This window comes from Sinocyclocheilus grahami, unplaced genomic scaffold (assembly GCF_001515645.1).
Source record: "Sinocyclocheilus grahami isolate Dianchi unplaced genomic scaffold, SAMN03320097.WGS_v1.1 scaffold374.1, whole genome shotgun sequence".
In the NCBI taxonomy this organism is placed as follows: Eukaryota; Metazoa; Chordata; class Actinopteri; order Cypriniformes; family Cyprinidae; genus Sinocyclocheilus; species Sinocyclocheilus grahami.
Window position 1 is genome coordinate 474,344 of NW_015505553.1, and position 23,874 is coordinate 498,217.

General features: G+C 39.6%; 1 protein-coding gene across 4 annotated transcripts; it reads right to left on the reverse strand.

Moving 5' to 3' along the window:
- Positions 1 to 4,402: 4,402 nt before the first annotated feature.
- LOC107549526 (YLP motif-containing protein 1) lies at positions 4,403 to 23,399 on the reverse strand. 4 transcript variants are annotated; one of them, XM_016230650.1, is made up of 22 exons: positions 22,706 to 23,399; positions 21,350 to 21,550; positions 20,714 to 20,911; positions 20,033 to 20,589; positions 18,194 to 19,945; positions 16,908 to 17,276; positions 16,664 to 16,790; positions 16,411 to 16,567; positions 16,258 to 16,347; positions 16,016 to 16,178; positions 15,652 to 15,809; positions 15,132 to 15,286; positions 14,988 to 15,050; positions 12,984 to 13,103; positions 12,713 to 12,889; positions 12,497 to 12,580; positions 12,295 to 12,378; positions 12,109 to 12,189; positions 7,171 to 7,222; positions 5,491 to 5,615; positions 5,050 to 5,230; positions 4,403 to 4,730 (listed from the first exon to the last, which is right to left on the reverse strand). In XM_016230650.1, exons 1-21 carry the CDS (start codon positions 23,141 to 23,143, stop codon positions 5,084 to 5,086), a joined length of 5,298 nt encoding a protein of 1,765 aa, XP_016086136.1. In that variant the 5' UTR covers positions 23,144 to 23,399; the 3' UTR covers positions 4,403 to 4,730; positions 5,050 to 5,083. The 4 variants fall into 4 exon arrangements, with proteins under 4 accessions (XP_016086136.1, XP_016086134.1, XP_016086133.1 ...); XM_016230648.1 differs by having other exon boundaries at positions 16,908 to 17,286; positions 18,204 to 19,945; positions 22,643 to 23,399; XM_016230647.1 differs by having other exon boundaries at positions 22,643 to 23,399.
- Positions 23,400 to 23,874: the final 475 nt, after the last annotated feature.

Below are 23,874 nucleotides of genomic sequence, written 5' to 3' on the forward strand. Positions count from 1 at the left end.
AAGTATAAAACATTGAAATACACAACATTCTGAGAAGTCCATAAAGGTTTAAAGGACCCAGTGTTTGGTGTTGTAATGTAATGACATTCTTGATTTTGCCAACTTTGTATGGGAATGGGGGAAAATGCCTCATTATTCTTAGGCTTTTTTTTTTTTTTTTACTTCCATACAGAATTATTTTATCTGATTGTTTCTACAAGGTTGTTGTCCAAATATTTACAGGTCCCCAGCTTTGTTTAAAAGTTTATCCTTTGGGTTTTTTGTAAAACAATTTAAAGCAAGCGGTGCTGATCCAGACCTATACAGTCATGGCCAAAAGTTTTGGCAGTGACATAAATTGTGTTTTACAAAGTTTGCTGCTTAAGTTGTTGTGGTGTTCATTCACATTTTTTCTAGATTATTGTGTAGAGTGATCAGATGTATTTTAAATAATTGCTAAGAGCTTCATTGGCCAAAAACTTTTCACAAAAAAATAAATAAAAAATTTACTTTTTTGATCCTGACACAAAATGACCAGCTAACATTAATTGACTAATCATATCAGCAGAACATGTGAAAGTGTGAATGAGTACTAGTCAGGTAAAATCACTATCATACTAATTAGATCGTAAGAGCAAACGGATTGCTATAAAAGGAGGGAAGAAGCGTTTCCCATCATTGTATTCTTGTTAGCAATGGTTACCTCCAAAGAAACATGTGCACCCATCATCGATTTGCATCAAAATGGCTTCACATGCAAGGGAATTGCTACAAATACTACTGCACCTGAAAGAGCCATTTACCGGATCATCAAAAACTTCAAGGAGAGAGGTTCGACTGCAGTCAAGAAGTCTTCAGGATGTCTTAGAGTGTCCAGCAAGCGCCAGGACCGTCTCCTCTTGAGGAGTCAGCTACAGAATCGTGTCACCAGCAGTGCAGAGCTTGCTCAGGAATGGAAGCAGGTTGGTGTGAGAGCATCTGCACGCACAGTGAGGCCAAGACTTTTGGACAATGGCCTGGTGTCAAGAAGGGCAGCAACGAAGCCACTTTTCTGAGACCATCCATGTGTGGGGTTGCTTTTCAACCAAGGGAGTGGATTCTCTCATAATTCTGCCCAAAAACACTGCCATGAATAAAGAATGGTATCAAAACATCCTGCAAGAGCGACTTCTTCTGAAGATCCATGAGCAATTTGGTGATGATCCGTAAATTTTCCAGCATGATGGAGCACCATGTCACAAAGCAAGAGTGATAAAGAAGTGGCTCGAATATCATTACATTGAAATTTTTGATCCGTGGCCAGGCAACTCCCCATGATTTACCAATAAAAGCCTTTAAAACGTATGATATGCTTATCATTGTTTTTCAGTATACCATAGAAACATGTGGAAAAATAATCTACAAATACTGAAGCAGCAAACTTTGCAAAACACAAAATTTATGTCACTGCCAAAACGTTTGGCCATGACTGTACACATCATACCAGCCCTGTTTGGTATTACAAAGGTATTGCAAGCACTTAATACAACATCATGTGAACTAAGGTCTTTTGGTGACAGCAAACAAACTTAATTATATTTATGCAGGCTGTAGAGTGTACTGCATTATGGGATAACAATATTGCAAAGTAATATCTTGATTAATATCTGCTTAAATGTACCCACTTAAATACAATTAGTAAATTCAAGTGAGAGGTTTTCTTATGAAATAGTGTTGATTTCTCATTTGTTTTGAAGTATTTTTGTAGGTTTTGTTTAAAGGGGTCATATGATGTGATTTAAAGTTTTTCTTTCTCTTTGGAGTGTTACAAGCTCTTGGTGCATAAAGAAGATCTGTAAAGTTGCAAAGACTAAAGTCTCAAATCCAAAGAGATATTCTTTATAAAAGTTAGGAGTCAACCACGCCTACCTAAAACGGCTCGTTCTAACACGTCCCCACATGTCTACGTCACAATGTGGGAAGATTTGCATAACACCGCCAAATATTCACGCAAAGAAAGAAGGCGTAACTTTTATTCTCGCTGTAGTATTGTTGTTGCCGCCACCACCATGTCGTGAAGGCACTTCGTCATGCCTGGAGCTGATCCATGCTGGTCGTTGAGGAAATACATCAACTTTGCGCTGTGGATCGCCGGATCGGCTTTCGCCATGGATGAAGTGGAGTCCAGCCCGGGGTCGTCACATGTGGCTGCCGCAAGCCCGCCGGCCTCCGCTCACTCGTTGTGTAAGTGAAACTACTTTGTTTGGCCTTCCAAAAGAGGATACAACTAGACATCAGTGGTTAAGTTGGTTTTACAACACTGTTCCAGAACAGTTCAACCCAAATATTGAGATGTGTGCAGCACATTTTATGGAGGACCGTTTCCTGATCCTGGTAGAGTAGACTACAATGCCGGCTGTTCTGACTCACAGACTGTAAGTACGTTTTTCATATTTTAAGGATTTGCCACTGATGATTCAAACGCAAGTTTTGAGCAGTGTAGAGCAGCACTCGATGCAACGCAACTCGTAAAAAGACAGTATCATTATAATCCGTAATTATGTCCCCACTGGATGCAACAAATGCCTCGTTTATAATGGGTTTTAATGTGTTTGTCTCGTCGCTCCGGCCGGACAGGGCATCACAGTATGGTAGGGGCGTAACATTTCTGTCACACGCTTGAGTTATTCGGCCAATCACAACACACTGGATAGCTGGCCAATCAGAGCAAACCTCGCTTTTCAGACCGATGAGCTCATACAATAATGTACAGTATGTGGAAAATGTGTTAAACAGCATAAAAATTTAATTACACTAAATACACAAAATAATGTTATTTTTAGCAACATCATATGACCCCTTTAAATATCTAATTAAATATCTAGATTTTTTTGCACATTATTCTCATTACCGACAACCTACATTATAACATTTGAGTGTGTGTGTGTTTTAGAGAGATACGTAATCAACAATTACAAGTTTCAAGGACAAGTATTTTAGTAGCAATACACAGTTGAGTTTTTTTTTACTCCGTCTCTCTGCATTGCAAAGGTGTATTAAGTCTCCAACCAATGAGTCATTGTTTTGATTGGGGACTTTTTTTTTTTTTTTTTGTATATCGTAAATGATTAACACAACACAAATTGCACAAATCCAAAAACACAAAAGCATGAACTATATTAATTTTGAACAGAAGGAATATTACGTTTATACTTGAGAGGGAACAGTTGAACTTTCAGTGTGCATTCAATGAATAGTTCACCCAAGAACCAAGTCAACCACACGTTATTCCTACACCATATATTCTTTCTTTGCAACACTGGTTTCCTTTTGAAGTAACAGACAGCAGCCAGTAACTGCCAAGCTCCAAAGACAACAAAAGGACCACAGAACACCACAGTAGTCCTATAACTCATGAATAACATTCCAGGTCTTCAGATAAAGCTATACTGTATAACCTTTATTTTAGGCACAGACTATAATTAATTTGTACTAAAAACTGTTGCAATGAATGACAACTTTTTTTTTTTGTGAACTAAATATCACAATTTTCAAGTCCTCAAATTGGCAATTTACAAAAAAAAAAAAATCTAATTTAAAAATGCACCCAATAAATACGGTGGAAACACGGACTAAAAAAATAGATTCATAGATTGTATATTTATCATGGATTGTGCATCATGTTCACACTTACCTTTAATGCCATATCATTCATATTTGTGTTTGAATATTTAGCTGCTGAATGTTGTTTTATGAGCATTTAATGAACATCACTGTGAGGTGGACCACTTGATAATACAAGTGCACTAATACCCAGTGTGCATTCATTAAAGAACCCAAATATTACTGCAAAAACTAAAACCTTACCAAATGTATTACATATTTAACCAATGAGGTTGATGTTACAATACATGCTCTCAGAAACAGTCACAGTTGCTGCATATCAAACTTTGTTATTAATAAAAAGTATTTCTTAGTATAAGGACTCTCTTTTTGTATCAAAAATCAGGCATGGAGCTCATGTTTAAACTGCAGTATTTAAAAATAAAAAGGTTTTTAGGGTCACAAGTGGAATTTTACAAATATATAGAAATACAAATGTATAATGGGAGGTTTCACAACAAAAAGCTTCGGTCTAGCCAAACTCTGTGTAAGTCATAAGTATTTTATGCAAAATTCATGCCCATGTTTCCTGGCAACTTATGTGGCAAACCAAATAATAAGCAGGCCATTAACAACCACTGGAACAGACCTGTCATTAAATATGCTGCCACATGAGAAGCCAGTAAACTACTTTGTAAGCAAGTCATGTGACTTGCATCAATCTGAAGAGTTTCTTTCAAATCTTTAATTACAGCTTAGCCACCAAAGTTTCACAATTCAGCTGAACAGGCAGTTTTTAATATCAACATAATGTGAAAAATGAGTGTATAAGGGTTCTTTATGAGACGGTTTTGTAAGCTTTATTGAGTGTGTACATGTGTGTGAACTACAATCATTTTTCAGGGCCAAATACATTAGATCTATGGAATAAAAATAAAGAAAGGGTAACATCTACAATCAAATGCACCACTGCTACAAAACCACACACACAATGCTTACGCTATTAAAATAAGATTGTGGCTAAAACAAAAAAAGGATTTACATTACACCAAGCCCATAGCGTGTTCTACGGGATCGACCAACAACTAAGCGCCAGTTTCTGAAGAGATGTTGCTCTTTCTTCATCAGGCAGTACATTTTAGAAATGAAGAATTTCATGAACTGGTGACCTGGAAAAAGAAGGCGACTAGTTAAAAAGACATGAAGAGTATTTTAAAAACGTGTTTGTATAATGACAGTGGATCACATTTCATACTAAGAACACAGTTACTGAATAAGGCCAATTAAATCTAAAACTGTAAATTTTTTTCCTTCAGAAATAAATTGTTGGAATCTATACCCAAAACATTCTTGAACTTAAACAGTTTTAGATGTAAATGAGTAAGCTGATAGAAAACATGTTCTAAATCATGTCTCTGGCTTTCTGTCTGCATCCACAATGACTATCAGTCTTGGCTAATCAAAAGATCTGAATTATTAGAAACTTACCATAAATGCTGTATAAATGTCATTACAAAATCTCCTAAAAATACTTGGTGCGGTTGAGAGCTCTCTGAGCAAGCTGGCCGCTCTCATCCGTGATTTTCTCCCAGTCTGTCTGACCGACTACAAAACCAATCGCACGCTTTCTGTCAGCGTCCTTCTTCTCTTCGAGATCAGCCCAGCGCACCTGGAGGATCAGCAAGTTTAATGAGTGCAAAATATTTGTTTAAATCATGACCCTCACTAAACGGAGCAAGAAAAGAAAATTCAAATCAGATCAACTGGTGAGAGTCTTCAGTAATAAAAAAAGCCCCTCAATTTTATTTTTATTTTCAAAAGAGGGGTTTCAATCTGCAATTCTCAAGAACATTCCAAGTAAGAACTGAACAACAGGTGACTCCAAACAGTAATTAAAAGCTAATATATAAAACATATGCAGCACATTACCCTCTTTTTGCCAGGTTCAGACATGCGACTGGCATAGTCATCGGGCAGCTGAAGGAAGTCTTCCATGCCAGACACATCAGTTTCTCGTTTTCTCTTGCCTCCACCCGCCAGACCATCCAGCTTGTCTGGAAGGACAAAGCAGCATCTAAAGTCATCACCAGTTCTACATCTAATAAACACTTATTTGTGTCAACAGCCATCCAAAGACATGTGTATATTGTATGCACGGTTTCAAAGGCTTTTCACACTGTGCTGGGTTAGCGGTTTTTTAACCCAGCTAGAGCCCATTAAACATACATACACTTTGCACATTCGTACAAACTCATGTGCTCACAAACTCACCAATGGATCCTCTGCCATCCATTGGTGAGTTTGTCCAAACAGCTGGATAAAAGCATCAAAATAATAGAGGTGTCTAGACAACACTATTTTCAACTAAAAATGTAAAACTTGTGCATTTTGGCCATTCATTTACAGGACACTTTTTTTTACTGGTGAAAGCAATATTACGGATAGAGGACTCGTATTTTAGCTGGAAGCAATGGTTTAGTTAAAACCGTAAGGAGTCGTAAGGTTCGCGTGTTGATTATTGTGATGCTGTTTGGACACTCATTCTGACGGCATTCATTCCAAATTCGGTTCCAATGAAGACACTTATCTAAATCCTGAATGTAAATTTTTATTCTTTGGGTGAGCTATTTCTTTTAACTGTCTGGGAGCAAAGTGAAAACGTCAAATAGTTCCAGGTGATTTAAAGCAGTCTGAGCAGACCTACATGACGACACGATTCTCACAGACGGACAAGCAGTTATTAAAAAAGTTCACATGCTTTGTCCAATTGTTGTTACTGACCTCAGTAATATACAAAAAAAATTATCCCTGATTTAAAATGTACAACATGCAATCTTGAAATCGACCTATGAAGGATTAATCAACCAAGGAAAAAGTATTGAAAAAGATAACCTCTATATGTCGACACCATATATTGGCGCTTTTCCACTGCATGGTACGGCACGGTACGGCTCGGTACGCTTCACTTTTGGGGGGTTTTCCACTGGGTACAGTACCTGGTACTTTATTTAGTACCACCTCGGTTGAGGTTCCAAGTGAACCATACAGTTACCAAAACGTGACGTGTAAACTCTGCTGATCACGGATTGGCCGGAGAGAATCGTCACTACCTGCATCACTGAACTTGCGACACAAACGCAACAGAACCGCAAGATTTAAATCAGCACAGCCAGAGATGGATCGAACGCAACTGTTTTAAACAAGCGCACCTTGTTTCGTTGTCTGTTGAGGAAGTACAGACGATCCTCTCGTTGATAGTAAAAATATTTTTATTTTTGCACCCTCAGATTCCAGATTTTCAAATAGTCGTATCTCGGTCAAATATTGTCCTATCCTAACAAACCATACACCAATGGAAAGCTTATTTATTCAACATTTTAATCAAAAAAGCTGAAAAAAAGCTCAATTTATCAACATAATTTTTCAGATTATGTATAAATCAAAATTTTGACAAATTGACCCTTAGGTTTTGTGGTCCAGGGTCACATATTTAAAAAAATTATATTAACGAAAACAACCATACATAAACATATATTAAAAGACAACAACAACATACAGTGAAAACATATTTATATTAATATTTTGTGTAAAACTACAAATAATACCTACCAAGCTTTGCCTCTGAAGTGTCCATCTCCCATTTGCTTTTCGGAAGGTATCCCTATATTACAGAGAGACACTCCAGTGGTTAAACCTCAGGTGATGAGAGACAGAGGGGACAGACAGCGTGACAGAGGGAGGACAGGGACAAAATAGGGGCTGGGGAGCAATGATGATGCTTTGGATGATGAGAGAATGAGCTTGAAAAAGAGATAATTAATAAGTCACAATAACGAGCTCTCAGAAACTGATGAACAGTCCTTACTCAGGATGAGAAAATGTCTATTGAATACAGAATAGCATGCATATTATAATCACTATGAAGTGAATATGAACCAAATTCCTACAAAAATGACTGCTTTATGCATTATTATAAATCACAAGGGCAAGACACATTTTTGCAGTTCAGTAACTATGAGATCAGACAAAAAGCCAACAGCACAATACACAGGAAAACTGACAAGAGTCCACTTTTAAATGTAAAATTATTATTTTCTGCAGCCTTTAGGAGTATTTCTCAATCCTGCCCTAATGAAATTATGCCAACACTAGATTTTTGGATTGAGAAACACGGACCTAAAAGGAAGCTCTCCTTTCTTATGTCAAATATATAAATAAGAAGTATTTTTGTAATTGGGAATTTACATTCAATTACAGTTATAGATATAAAGTACAAATCATTAAAACTCACTTAACGGAAATCAAAGTTGAAAATGGATAACTAAGTCAAATGTAAATTTACATCTCTTAATTAATGAAAGGGATTAGCATTATGGTACTGGCTGTTTTCACAAAAAACAGGAAAATTACACAGAACTTTGGTATATAGTCATCTGCGCCAAGACCACATTAAATGTGTGTGGTATTATGTGAGCTAAACTTTTTTTTTTCCTTTTTGGACCAAACATTAACAATTTTCTGGGTAAAATAATTTGTTACTAACGCACAAACAATGCGTTTTGTCTCAATGCATTCTATTTTCTGTTGTATAAAGAATTATATAAAATGTTTATGTTTTAATTTCAATTTATGCCACAAAAGTACAGAGATCATATGCTTGCTTCAGTCAAAAACACTTTCCCACAAAGACTTGAGCTAAGTCTAGAAGAAAAATGTCTGACTTCAGCTAGATTTAGAATTAAAGGGGTCCTATTATGCTCTTATACAAAGTCTTGATTTTGTTTTGGGGGTGTACTAGAAGAGGCTCTCATACTAGATTGTTCGAAAAACACATTATTTTTCACATATTTTACATTATTACAGCGTGATAACACTCCTTGCCTTCTCTAGTGCCGCTCAACCAGGTCTCGTCCCATTCGTCAGTATTTGTGATATCACAAATCCCGGAAAATATGCGTTGTAGTCCAAACGAGTCTCTTTGTAGTTTCTGAAAAGTGATTTCTGTTCAATAAAATATCTCCTTTTGTATTAAGCTTTGCAGATCTTTTTTATGCTCAAACAGCAACATTACAGACTAACTAAAGTTGAAAAAGTGAAAAAGCATAATAGGACCCCTTTAACCACTCCTATCCAACCGTGAATCTGCTATGAGCAAGAGATGAAGTGGAGGTGCACCACAATAAAACCCTGCCCTTTATTCAATATTCCCTTTCACCTGGAAATACATCACAACACTGAAGTCATTAACCAAGCAATACTTTTGTTACAGTATACAGTATGTATGATTGTCTTTGATATTTTCTTTCACACTTTTTTCCTGTTCATATTCTACATCATAAACATTTATTTTACCAGTTGTTTGCATTCCACGTTTCAAGAACGCCTTTCTTCAAACCTTATTTTTAACATTGTTTGTTCTTTTTTGTCTAAATCAGGGGACATAAAGTGGAGTGTCTTCAACAAAGAACACAAGGAGCAGTCTTGGATGCCATACTCCTTAACAGTACGTTGGAGATGGCAGGAGCCGTGTCCTGTGATTCATCAGAACAGGCAAACATCTTCCATTGCTTAATGGTCCAGTTCTGACACTCATGTGCCCATTGTAGACACTTTCAGTGGTGGACAGGGGTCATCATGGGCACTCTAATCAGCCCCATATCGTATTATCTTAAGTGTTGAGATTTTAAGAATGTATAGTAGTTTGTTTTCCATCTACCAGTTAAGAATTACAACAAACATTTGGTCCAATTTTCACATGGGTATGAACAAAAACAGCAGACAGATTGAACAAAAGCATAACTCCAATGTCTAACAGCAGGTGGCGCTTATGGAACAGCAGAAATAGAGCTGTTTCCGCGGTAACCTCTGTACACAAAGCAGCATCTATTAAGCATAGAGATCAGAGTACTCTCTATAATACTTTATAATTATATAATTGTATCTCTAATAAAGCAATAAGCCCCAAGAAGCTGTGGTTTACAGTGAATTTATAACAGCTAAGGGGAGTTGTTAGGCACGATGCGAAGCGGAGTTTCACTGTAAACCACGGTTTCACGGGGCTTATTGCTTTTATAAAACGGTTATTCCATATACGTAGTAATGTTTCACAGAATAAAACAGAGCAAATAAAGTGTAATGATATAAATAAAAAACGTATTCTTCCACCAAACAATGTAGTTCCTCAGAAACAGTATTAAAATATATAAAAAAAATAATAAACACGCTAGTAATAATGCAAGTAAGACACACATGCACAGTAAAGCATTAACCAAGTTATGGCGCATGTGTTTTAAGACCTGCGTTACGTCAAAATTATTATTTTTATTTGTTAATGTTTGTATACTGCTCTTGAGCATTAATTTAAAAAAAATGCATGATGCGGATCAGGGGAACAAAAATCCTGATCGGGACATCCCTAATATACAGTGGGTACTGGAAAGTATTCAGACCCCTATAAAAACACAAACATACAGATACATAATAAAAAAAAAATGGTGTTGCAACTTCCAACAAATTATGACAGTTTGAAGCCATAAATATGCACTCTTTGTTAAGAGTGTGAACACTCAAAACACCTTTGTACAATTTATCAAGTGATGATTGTATGATGGATCATAAGATCGTAATTGCATCATAGTTTACAGCAGGTCATAGTTGCCCCAGTACCATAAACAGAATTAAAATCATTCAATAAAAAAAATGTTAACAAATGCTGCATGTTTTTGCAAGAGCATATATTTATACTGCTCTTCAGCATTTTTAAATATTTGAATTAGTGTTATGAGGCATTGAACTGAACAGCCAAGATGTTAGAGTTCTAGTGGGGCAGTCGTGGCCTAATGGTTAGAGTGTCAAACTTTGTTTCAGTGCCAGCAGGGATTGTAGGTAGGGGGACTGAATGTACAGCGCTCTCTTCCACCTTCAATACTCACGACTGAGGTGAGACCCTTGAGCAAGGCACAGAACCTTGCGCAGCAAAAATGGCTGCCCACTGCTCTGGGTGTGTGTTCACAATGTGTGTGTTCACTACTCACTGCTGTGTGTGTGTGTGCACTTGGATGGGTTAAATGCAGAGCACAAATTCCAAGTACGGGTTACCATACTTGACCAAATGTCAGTTCACTTAGTGTTTTACAAACATCTCAATTATCTCTTAACATCCCAGGTGTTCATTAAAATATATAAATATTTAAAATATATATAATAAATGTTTCTGTAATAAGTAAGGAGTACTGAAAATAGCACTGAAATACCTTAAATTTAACAAAAATCATAAATTATGAAAATAGTAACGGTAATTGGAAATCTTGCATTTTGCATCAGGCTTCATTCAGACGTCACTGTAAGCCATATTCTGAAATCCTCACACTTTCAGTGTCAGCTTAATTTTAGCAAGACTTCAAAAAACAAAAAGGATCACAAAGCTGGATGTGCAAACATGGACAGAATTATGTGTCTTGAAAATAACCTTGTGCAAAGGGATAAATTGTCAAAATGCTTAAGTTTGCATGTACCTTTTCAAAACTAATATAATTGACAAACTTACGAGTCATGCTCTCTAAAATATGAACTACTAAAAGTGTTAACTTTTTTCAAATTTAGAAAGCTTAATTTTCCTAATTTGGCAACCATTCAGTTCAATTGTTCTTTAAACCCTAAAATTTACACATTTTTAATGCCAAGACTAACCATCATCCGTTAAAGTTCAAGTTGATCAAGTTGAGTTTCTCGCTTTCGTACAACATTCCAACTGTATCTACTGCATTGCACTGTTACTAAAAATGTTACGATACATTTTTTCTAGAATTCCAACTTGTTCAACTTAGATAAAGTTAGCAATGATATAAAACAGCCAACGATAATCAATTCTGATGCTTTTATCAACACTAGACAGGTTTTTTTTTTTCTTGCAAGGTGATTATTTGATTTCGATCTTCACACATCTTCTTAAAAGTTTACTACCGCAAGTAGTTTTACTGAATTAATGGCTCTATTGTGAGAGCTGTTTTAATATAAGCCACAAAGACAAGACTTGTGTAGAGAAGTTTTCAGGAAGTCTTACATTCAAATTCAAGTCCCACAATACAAAGTCTGTATTAGTAATTTGACTACATCATCAAGCAAGACATACAGTATTGGTGTGTTTATGTGTGCATATACTTATACTGAGGCTGTTTAATAATTGGCTAAACAAAATGAGATGGAGACAAAATAGATAAAATAAGAACCTCAAAGAAAATCAAGTCCATGCCATTAGTGAGGTAACATTATGTTTGCTGTTGCCAATATATTTGCTTGTGAAAGCATTTAATAATCCATATTAAGAATATAGAATGCAATTATTCCAAATACCCCAAGAGATCCCATGCCTCAAGTATATTCTTTATCTCATCTGTGTCAACTTGGATTGGGAAAGAGTATCCTGTAATGTTGATGCATGGTAAGGGTACTTACCTTGTTTGTTGCAAAACTGCATCACGTTTAAAGCAACTACAAAATCACAGTTTCCATTATTGTATAATGCATGCATGAAACTAGAGGTCCTACCAGATCCGTCTCGTCGTCATCTTCCTGTTTCACTTCAGCTTTTGGTTCTTCTTCAGATGGGTTGAAGTCTTCCATCTCCACCTATCACAAAAGCAGTTTGAGTTACTATGAGAAGGAAAGCATAAAAAAAATAATAATAAAAATTTCTTTAATAAACAAACCAACAGGTTTCATCAAGACACTTACATCTTCAATCGCCGCGTCCTGCAGTAGAGACCTGATATCTAGTCGTACCATATGGGGTGGTGCAGATTCCCAGCCATTGGCCAGCTGCGTGCAACAAGCATATTACTAGCCAGGCTTATGAACAGTTATGTCACATAATTCTGTTGATGAACTGAAAACGGCAGGCTTCAACTCAAAAAGCAAATCAAGTTAAAGAAATTACCTTTGTAATATCCTTTAGTGTTCTTCCATGTATGTTTCTTTTTGCACATGTTTGGTGATCAGTGGTGATTTCAGCCAAGTATACCTGAGAATAAAAAAAAAAAGTTATAGTACAGTGAGGCAGTGTTAAAAAGTATAAAGATGCTCTACAGATATAACTAGCTTATCCATTCATTCCTAGCTACTTAAATTTACATGAAACACCAATGAAGCTCACCTCAAACCCTTTTGTCTTAGCAGCGCTCCAGAACTGGTCAAAATACTTCACTTTATCATTGATGGCATCCAGGATTATGAAGGGAAAAAATCCATCATCCAGTGTTTTCTTGAATGTCTTCAACATGCTGCTTCGATAAGTATCTTCCATCTCTGGCTCATATTCATATTCAAGAACCTGATGAAGATTGTCAGAAAGATTTGCATGATCAGTTGGGGGAAATGAGTTGATTTCTCATTAGAAAGGAATGACGAACAGATTAATTCAAAACCTTGTTCTTGACACGCTTCCCGGTATCAGGGTCCTTCTCAACCTTTTCCACTTCAGTCATGAAATAGTCATCCAGACCGAGAACTCTGGGTGGCGCACCACCACATTCAACTTCTTTATCCTATATCAACAAAGGCAAGTTTACTTAACGGATGAACTGAAATGACAAGGTAAATTGCAAAAAATAAAAATAAAATGGAAGAAAACAGAAAACCTTACATTAGCAAAAGACATATATATATACATATATAGACTATATAAATATATATTAAGTTTTAGGAAGTTTCTTTGGCTCAAAATATCATCTCATCAATCATACTGAAACACATTGGTGGGGCAATAGTTTGAAGAGAATTTTGCAGTCAGCAAGTTTATAACTACATAAAACATTCTGTTTAAAGGGGTGGTTCACAGTTTTTTTTTTCTAGGCTTGATTGTGAGGTGCAGTCTAACATGTGCTAATGCTTCGTTTGTAAAAAAAAACAAAAAAAACTAATTTTTCACATAATTTACCTTTATTCCACACCGCTCTATCCCTTCTCTGGGAAAAGAGAAACGGGCTGATCATTTCCTGCTTTTATGAAGCCCCTCCCTCAGAAATAGGCAATGGGCTCTGATTGGTTAGCTAACCCAGTGTGTTTGGCTAAACCGCCTCTAGTGCGCGTCTAAGCATCCCACCCCTCACCTCAGCGGCATGTGCTCCGGTTGTATTGTAAACAACGGCGTCGTTAATATCGCTTGAGCCCGATTGAGAAGCAGAGGATATTATTGAAGAGGATCCTGCAGAACCTGTGGAAGCACGTCTTTTAGGCCTAGGTTTTTTTGTTTGTTGTTGTCTCATACTTTTCGATATGCTGTTATTTGTAAATGCTACTGCTTATGTTAGCTTTTAATATACATTTTTATCCTGATTAAAGCTTTAATACAGTACGGCAACTGCACGCGTGTCCATGTTTAACGCTTCTCATAGCTATGTGAAAATAAGTGTATAATTGGAACAGTTCATTGTTAGAGCTGAGCTGAATAATAGAGAGAGAGAGAGAGAGAGATGCAGAGCAGGGGGATGCAAGGAACAGTATTACGAACCGCTGCTTTAGATTGATTTTGAAACTTGTGAATCCATTAGAATCGTTAGAAGACAGAATCGCGATTCATATAAGAACAGATTTTTACGTGCACCTCTAGTTTTCTCTTCCTCTTCTCTAAAGCAGCGCAGCATGGCCTCGCCCCCTTTGCTGCCTTTTCCCGAGGGAGGGGATTATCTGGGTTTGTTACGTCACGAATCCGGGAAGTAACTTGTTGCAGTCCCTACCAGACGTTTTTGTAGGCATTAAACTGCCAGAATTTTAAAAGACAGTATCTCCGTTTGCATTGAACTTTCAGCTTCGTAACATTACACACTAACGTTAAAAAAGTGAAATCGCAATCAACCACCCCTTTAAAGGGGACATCGGATGCAAAATTCACTTTTACATGGTGTTTGCATATATGGTGTTTGTGTCTTAGCAGTGTGGACACAACCATCCTGCAATGATAAACATTTTTAGTCCCCAAAAAACCTGAAGTCTCAATTATCAGGCCGTTTTGATTTTCTGAGCAGTATGAAAATCCCACGCCCACGATCGCTGACGGACTGTCCCGTATTAGCATATTTCCACGCTTTGCCAGTTGTACGTTGTCTGCCATTTTCTCCGCGCTCGAGCAGCTGTAGCGACAAACAATGTCTCATAAGCAGTGCAGGTGTTTTGTAGTTGGATATAAAAGTGAACATAAGAGTCTTCATTTTCTCCTGACAAAATGGGCATCCGATGTCCACTTTAATAACAATAAAGACATTAATGCAACTCCCTCATCCACCTTCAGAATGAGTTTTGTTTCTACAAGAGTGTCAAGTTCACCATCAGGACCAGTTGAGGCCAACAGGCCAAGTGCATTAACAGAAAAAATAAATAAACATCAAAGTTAAGATTAGCAGTATATATGGACACAAAACAAAAACGATTACCCTAATAAGTTTTGCGACATGACTTTTGCCACTTCCAGGTAGTCCACGCATGATGACCACAATCTGAAAAGAAAGTAAACTGAGCATTGAGTTCAGAAGATGATTTAGAAGAAGATTCTGAAGGATAAGAAAATTGTGGTATACCCTGTCAGGCCGAGTCATTCGACCTGGGGATTTGAGGATGTCCTCAGCATTCTTTGTCTCTGGTTTCTTTTCCACACGAGGGGGAGCAACAGGAGCAGAAGGGGGAAGTGATGTGGGTGGTGGAGGGCGCTCATCTGGATAACTCCTTCGATCACCTGGGTACGAGATACAGGCAACGTTTCAAGCTTAGCAATTACTCAGTTATTTATGGTAATCACATTTGAAATGGCTTGTGTAATAGGATCTTTATAGGTGTGCAATTTCTATGCCACTAGCTTCACCAAAAGGAACTGCAAAAAGATTTCCATCAGGTTTCCCCAAACACCTTTCTTTGGACAAATATTCTCAACTCAAAGTCACAACGTTAGCTAAGCCAGTGTTGCTGTGTTGAGTTGGCCATGTTGTTCAAACCAACAGAGATCAGATCATTTGATTAAGCCATAATGAGATCACCAATGGATTTCTTACAGATGCCTTATCATTAAACATGGACAGACGGAATCTTTTACATTTCACTTACTACCATAGCTTGAGGATCCATGGTCATAATGCTCAAGATTCCTTTCATATGAAGACCTGTCATAGCTTGGTCGGTTATAAACCTCACGATCCCTGCTTGAGCGGCTTGGATGATCTCTTTCTCTCTCTCTGTGTCCTGGACGAGGCCCAAGTGGAGGTCTAAACCAGACATACAAAAAAAGAAAAAAAAATTATCAAAACAACATTCCAGATATATTGCCACACTTTCTTCCAGTCCAACTTGGTGCTCTTCACAGACATTTTGATGTAGGTAATGAAATGTTTAACATTAAATTAACTAATATGGGTATAATATACATAACACTCATAACATTTGCAACTGTGAAGGTCTGGAAGTACCCTACCGTTCTTCTCGCAGGTAACGGTCCCTTTCATATCTGTCTCGCTCATAATCCAGAGGTGGCTTCTCTCTGTATGGATCTCTCTCCCAATCCCTGTCATAATCTCTGGAACCGCCATAAGGGTCACTTCTTCTGTCATAGTACGGGTCTCTGTGGCCTAGCAGTTCTAATTAAGCAGTTCAACACAGATATGAATTAAAATAAAACAAAACAGTGTTCTTTCAAATTTAAAGAAAAGAACCAACCTTTCTCATAAAGTCGCTCAGATGGCGGTGGAGTAGGTCTCAAAACAATCCTCTCTCCATAAGAAATCCTTTCCACTGTGGCACCAACATCTGCTGAACAAAAAAAAAAAAAAAAAAGAAGTTTGTCCATATACATTTAAAACATATACTGACCCCGGCCATGCCCATAGTCCACTGTTTTAGCAATGAATGTGGCTGTAGGGGCAGGTGCTGAAGAAGAATGAAGGAAGCCTGTAGATTGAGTTGAAGGGGACAACCCAGCTTCCAAAGTTTGACTAGTCTGTCCCGTTTCTGACAATAAATTGGTAGCCTTTAAGAAAAACAAAATGGTCAAGCAATACTATTGCAATACTGGAAATTAGTTTCTGAATCAAAGAGTGTGATTTGAAACTCAAGGTTGGCATACCTGCAGAGCACTTTTAACCTCAGGTGGAATTTCCAATCCAAGAATTCCAGGGGGAAATTCTGGAGGCAACCCAGCTGACTCTGGGTTTGAAGTTTCTCCCAAAACCAACTTGTTTTCCTGGAGCTCTCTATGAGCAAACATGTCACCCAAGTTAATATTTTAACTTATGAAATATCAGATAGTTGGACTGTATGACTTGAAAGTTGTTTAAATAAAGACATACTGCTGGGAATTGCTTCTATACCTTATAATTTTCAGCTCCTGGGCAGCTTTGAGAATGATCTCATGCTGCCTTTGAGAAAGAGCAAGTACGGTTTTAGTAGCACTAGGTGAAGACCGCTCAAATGGAGGATCAAGGGCTTGAGATGCAGGCAGGCCAGCTAGCGGCTCTGGGTTGTGTTCATAATGGGGCTCCGTTTCACCGACTGGATGAGAGTAAGCTCTCTCTGGTGGGGGTGGAGGAGGAATCCTTTCCCAATCAGAACGAGAGTGATAAGGAGGCTCCCGATCATGTTCTTGATAAGGTAGATCATCAGCATAAGGTGGTCCTCTCCGTTCCTCTCTATACCGATTCTCATCTTCATATGGGAATGACCTTTCTCTTCCCTCCAACCAGTGATCATTTAAAATCACATCAGTTATCACATGTAGAACATATACTGACCCCGGCCATGCCCATAGTCCACTGTTTTAGCAATGAATGTGGCTGTAGGGGCAGGTGCTGAAGAAGAATGAAGGAAGCCTGTAGATTGAGTTGAAGGGGACAACCCAGCTTCCAAAGTTTGACTAGTCTGTCCCGTTTCTGACAATAAATTGGTAGCCTTTAAGAAAAACAAAATGGTCAAGCAATACTATTGCAATACTGGAAATTAGTTTCTGAATCAAAGAGTGTGATTTGAAACTCAAGGTTGGCATACCTGCAGAGCACTTTTAACCTCAGGTGGAATTTCCAATCCAAGAATTCCAGGGGGAAATTCTGGAGGCAACCCAGCTGACTCTGGGTTTGAAGTTTCTCCCAAAACCAACTTGTTTTCCTGGAGCTCTCTATGAGCAAACATGTCACCCAAGTTAATATTTTAACTTATGAAATATCAGATAGTTGGACTGTATGACTTGAAAGTTGTTTAAATAAAGACATACTGCTGGGAATTGCTTCTATACCTTATAATTTTCAGCTCCTGGGCAGCTTTGAGAATGATCTCATGCTGCCTTTGAGAAAGAGCAAGTACGGTTTTAGTAGCACTAGGTGAAGACCGCTCAAATGGAGGATCAAGGGCTTGAGATGCAGGCAGGCCAGCTAGCGGCTCTGGGTTGTGTTCATAATGGGGCTCCGTTTCACCGACTGGATGAGAGTAAGCTCTCTCTGGTGGGGGTGGAGGAGGAATCCTTTCCCAATCAGAACGAGAGTGATAAGGAGGCTCCCGATCATGTTCTTGATAAGGTAGATCATCAGCATAAGGTGGTCCTCTCCGTTCCTCTCTATACCGATTCTCATCTTCATATGGGAATGACCTTTCTCTTCCCTCCAACCAGTGATCATCTCTAATGTGCTCTGGGGGACGACATGGTGGATATTCTCTGTCAGGCTGCTCCCTGCCCCATTCCTCACGAGAACTGTAATACTCATCGTCTTGTTCATAATCTTCATGATATTCGTGGGTTGGCCTCCTGTACGCATCATCCTCTGCACCACAAGGGTATTCCTCCTCATAATTTCCTTCTTCGTGTGGTGGTAGGCCATGCCACCTCTCCCTTGCCATTGTGGGCCTCATCGGAGGTCTTCTAATCGCTCTCGCTATTTCATGGGCAGGTAAAGGAGGACGTCTCAGCCCCCTCCCACGAGGATGAGTCCATCCAGGTTCTCTGTCCATTTCTTCTTCATATCCAAGGGGTCCAGCTGGTTCCCTTGCCAAGATTTCATGAGGAGGTGGTGGCTGTCTCATGTCTCGCTCCATCATGTCATGGCGAGGTGGTGGTCCCCATGGGCCTAGACCACGTCTGAACCGTGGTCCCATTACCCCACGTGGTCCCATGTGAGGAGGTCCATGTGGAGGGCCAGGAGTAGGGGGGCGTCTTGGACCATGTAGCATAAATCGAGGATGGAATGGGGGTCTTCTGGGGGCACCTGGAGGAAAAGGAGGTCTAGCATGTATGGGAGGTCTTCTCTCTGTCCAGTATGGATCTTCTTCCTCCCAGTATTCCTGACGTTCTTCTTCCCAGTGTTCATCTGGATGAGTGCTCTCTAGGTGCTCCCTGTGACTCACTGGAGGTCTTCTCTCTCTAGGATCTTCATAGTACTCTTCTGGGAAGAGTTCCTCCTCTGGATGCCACATCTCATGGGGTGCTTCCTGGTCCTCCATTTCTCCAGATCCTTCTAAAGAGGGGTCTCTCCAAGCCAAATCTTGGTCCTCTCCGTGCGTTATGGAATCTGGTTGCTGATGGTCATAGGGATCCTCTGATACAATTTCTCTCTGACAGTTGGGATCAACCATTTGTCCTCCGTAATGTCCTCGACCACGTGCACGGTCCCTGCCTCTGAGAGGCAATGGCCCTTGGCCCCTTCCCCTTCCTCGGGTTACCTGCGGTGGGCCTGTCTGATTCATCACATGTGGCCCCCTAGGAGCCTCCTTAGGAGTATCAGGTTTAAACATATCATTTTGAGGAGGCTTTGCTTGTTGTGGTGGCCCGTTAGTAACATTGTTGGTTTTAGAAGGTTGTGAGCTCGACTTCTGAGAGTTTTTGTTGGTGGTGTTTGGACTTTCTGTAGGTAGGAATGGTTTAGTAGTATCTTCTTTTAACTTATCCTGCTTTGCAGTATCAGCAATGGTATTGTCAGATGTATTATCCTGAGTTTGGGGAATGGGTCCACTCTGAATAAAAAATCCATCCACTGAGTCCAAGACGTCATCTGTCAGTGACGGACCAGAAGCAGCACCATCTTTTTTGTTATTTTGATTGTGTGTATTTTTGTTTTTTTCTGGGCCCATTTGAGATGGAGCAACTGGTGGTGCATCAGGTTTTGCTGATAGTTGCTTTGTTTGAATGCTAGGGACAGGACTGGATTGCCCACCATACCCTGGTTGTTGAGGAGGTACAGGGGGTCTTTCAAATCGTGTAGGTGCATTCTGCCTAGGGGGGTTCTCAGGTCTTGCTGGAGCCCCAGGATGAGGAGGAATACCTCTGGGAGGTCGGTTAAATCGCTGACCAGTGTCAAATCTAGGTGGTACACTAAACCGTTGCTGGGGTGGCTGTTCAAACCGAGGGCCTCTGGGGCCTTCAAACCTGAAAAAGGAAATAAATAAAAATCAGTAACCCAGCTCCAGAAAAATGTGCTAATAATGTGTGCAATTCTTATTATAAATGCATTACCTCGGGCCATCAAATCTTCCATAAGGCCCAGGGGGCCCAGGAGGTCGAGGAGGACGAACCACTGGTCCAAGTGGTCCAGCTGTTTTACCTGTTTCAGAGACAGAATCTGAACTAGAAGATGGGAAACGTTGTCCCTGTGGAATAACCGGTCCAGAAGGTGGCGGGGCCTGTGGTGAAGGTCCTGGCATGGCATCCATGTTAACTGGTGGAGGCATTGATGGAAGCCCTGGGCTGGCTAAATGCGTGTTTCCATTTGGTCCGGGGAGTCGGTGTTGCCCATATGGTCCCATCATGCCCCCATACGAAGAAGCTGTACCATACTGATGCTTCATAGCTCTTAGAGTTGTGACTCTCTCTTGCAGATGCGCTGAAGTTGAATTCATTTGCTCTTGCCATTGTCTCCACTGGGCTTCGTAATCATGTAGCTGGTCTTTGTGTGGGTATGCCTGAAACTGCTCTAACCACAAATTAAAGTGCCTGTCCCACTCTTGGTACAAGGGAACAAATCGCTGTTGCTGCATTTCATAGTGCTGCAATTGCATCTCCAAGGGCATTGTCTGGTGGATATAATTAAACAATCATAATAAAATTATATCTTTACTTTGTTACATTTTTCTTATGTTTCTGCTCTAGACCAAAATATTTTCAGAGCTAACAATATAATAAGACGAGAAATTGCACCTGGAGATGAGCTGGCTGTTGAATAAGCTGTTGGTACTGTTGCAGGACCTGCTGTAGTTGAGCATGCTCTTGCATCAGTGCCTGGTACTGAATGCTGGCCCTTTGATGCTGCACATGCTGCCAATGGGCAGCTGCCGCCTGCAGCTGTTGAAGACGTGCTGCTTCAGCTGGGTCTCCTGTATCAGTGATGCCACTGGGCTGTAGTAAATATCAGTAATCAATTAAATATGAATAATCAGTTAAGGGTGTGCTATATCATAATGTCCACAATAATACCGGTATACATTTTTGCATGATAAAAAAAGTGTCATATCGCGATATCAATGATATAGCGACGCAATGACGTATGGCACATTTACGCTCCCTAGCGTGCACAACACCACCACAAACCCAATAGGTGTGTTCGACCTGAAGCAGCGCTGCGCAGACTGAGAGGTGTATGACATCAAAGTATCGCGAGAGCGATTCTAGAGCATTTGTATCAGTGATGCCACTGGGCTGTGGTGAATATCAGTAATCAATTAAATAAGAGTAATCAATTGACACGGTACCACATTTTTGAAGGCACAGAACAGGTTAAATAAATATATACACATAATGCATAAGCAAATCACTATATATTACCCAGAAAATTACCTTTGATTCCTCCGGTGGTGGGGGAGGAGGGGGTTCTTCTTTGGGAGGTGGGGGAGGAGGTGTGCTCTTTGGGGGTTCAATTGGAGGAAGTGGAGCAGGAGCATTGTTTCCATTAGATGAACTTTGATTCTGCTTCGCCTTCTCGTTTTTCAGCTTTTGCAAATTTTGACGATGCTGCTGATACCAATATTCCTGCTGCTCCTGTACACAATAAATACAAATGTAACAACATTTGACTAACCATAGTCATTAGAGTGAATTTAAAGTGAATATTTACTTAGAAATAATTCACCCAACTCTCCACTCTCAGGCCATCTAGATGAGTTTGTTTCGTCATCAGAACAGATTTGGAGAAATGTAGCATTACATCACTTGCTCACCAGTGGATCCTCTGCAGTGAATGGGTGCCGACAGAATGAGAGTCCAAACAGCTGATAAAAACATCACAATAATCCACACTACTCCAAGTCCATCAATGAATGTGTCATGAAGTAAAAAAACCCGGCATGTTTTAACAAACAAATCTGTCACTATTAAGGAGTTTTAACTTGAAACAATTGCTCACATTTCAACCAAACAATGGTTTAAAGGTGTTAATGGATTTATTTCTTGGTTTTTGGTTTCACAAAATGTTAATTGATGGACTGGAGTTATATGGATTATGGTTTGGACTCTTACGGCACCCATTCATTGCAGAGGATCCATTAATGAACAAGTTAAATGTCTTCAGATGAACAAACAAACTCATCTACAACTTTTATGGCCTGTGGGTGATAAAATATTCAGCAAATTGTCATTTTTGGCTGAAATGAAAATTTGAAAACCTTTTTGGACTTTGGGAAACTGTCAAACTAGATTCAATAACACAGCACTATAGGATAATGTTTTTTTTTTTTTTTTTGGTTGGTTGGTTGACAAAACGTGCATAAGCTTTTAAGATGTATTCTAGGGGCTGTGAGAAGGTTTTCACCATTTTAATCACCTTTTTTGCCATTGCTCAATAGCACTGACAAATCAAAGAACAAATAATGTAACTAACAATGCGTCAGCTAATATAAAGCCATAAAAACGACATGTATGATAAAATAATCAAGAAAGTGCTGTTTAAAAAATGTATGAAATACCACACAGCAGAACATGACAGTCATTTTAGAAAGCAACGACATGTATAATTTATTAATATTGTAATCATAATGTACTATCGTGATCTACAAGAACTGGAAATGCAATTTGTATAATTGTGCCTATTGCAACAATACGAGATTAATATTAAAGCATGCCACAGAAGCTTGCCTGCAGAGACATCGACGAAAAGTCGGGCTTTTCATCCGCCACCAACGCACTGGCTTCGCTAACCTGAGGTGCTGGAGCGAGGCTCTTCACTGCAGGCGATGAAGATGATGAAGGCTCGGGAGCTGGAGGTTTCCCTTCTGCTGGCTGAGGCTGAGGCTGAGGCTGAGGGGGGCCAGCGGGACCTCTTAGAGCGGATGGATCTTGAAAGCTGTTGGGCGGTGCGGCTTGCCAGTTCGGAGGCCCGCTGCCGCTGGCGGCGTTGCCGGGGTGATGCAGCACCGACTGCAGCTGCTTCAGATGGAGCTGCTGCAACTGCTGCATTTGTTGTAAATGCTGTTCTTGTAAACTAGAGAAATTAGACGGAGCGCCATATCCCCCCAATCCTCCTCCTCCTCCTGCTGCTGCTGCTGGAGGCTGAGCTTCCCTAAACTGATGAGGCCGCGGGCCGAAGTGTGGAGGAGGCTGGTGTCCACCTCCGTAACCGCCCCAGGAGGGATGCATGCTTGAACCGAGACACTGCGGGCCAGGCAAGGCCTAGCCGCCTGATCGCATAAAGCCGGTTACTTATCGCTAGTACTGTTCGCAGATATGGTCGCACTTATTAGCCAGGCTCTAACTATCATACGAAAGTTTTTAAAAAAATTAATATATCTTCACAAATGTGCAAAACATAAGATGTTTATATTCATAATTATAGTCTGAACGCTGTTTTCTCGACGAGCATGCGTCTGTCATCGCATTTTTTTCCCTCTACCGCATGAACGATAGGCGCATTAGCGCCACCTGTCGTACTGGTTCAGTGATTCAAGTCAATACTCTTCTTCTTCTTATATTTTTTACGGCGGTTGGCATCCAGCGCATTGGTGCATTACCGCCACCTTCTGCTCCGGAGTGTGGATCAGAAAATAGGTTTACAGACTAAATCACCTATTCTCCCACCTTTATCCCGACATATACATACCTACACACGCACACCTTATCCCTGCCCTGCTTTATAATAACAACAACAACAATAATAATACTTTACCTTCCCCACTATTCCTTTAACTCTTCATATCCTATTAAAACCCCCAGTTACTCTTAAAACGTTTATAAGAATTCTGTTCTGTGCCCTATGCTCTGTGCTCAATAATCCCTTTAATGTAATATCATGAACCCCGATCTCCCTTAGCTCATTCCTCATCACCTCTCTCTGTGCTCCAAACCTGTTGCATCTCAAGACCACATGCTCT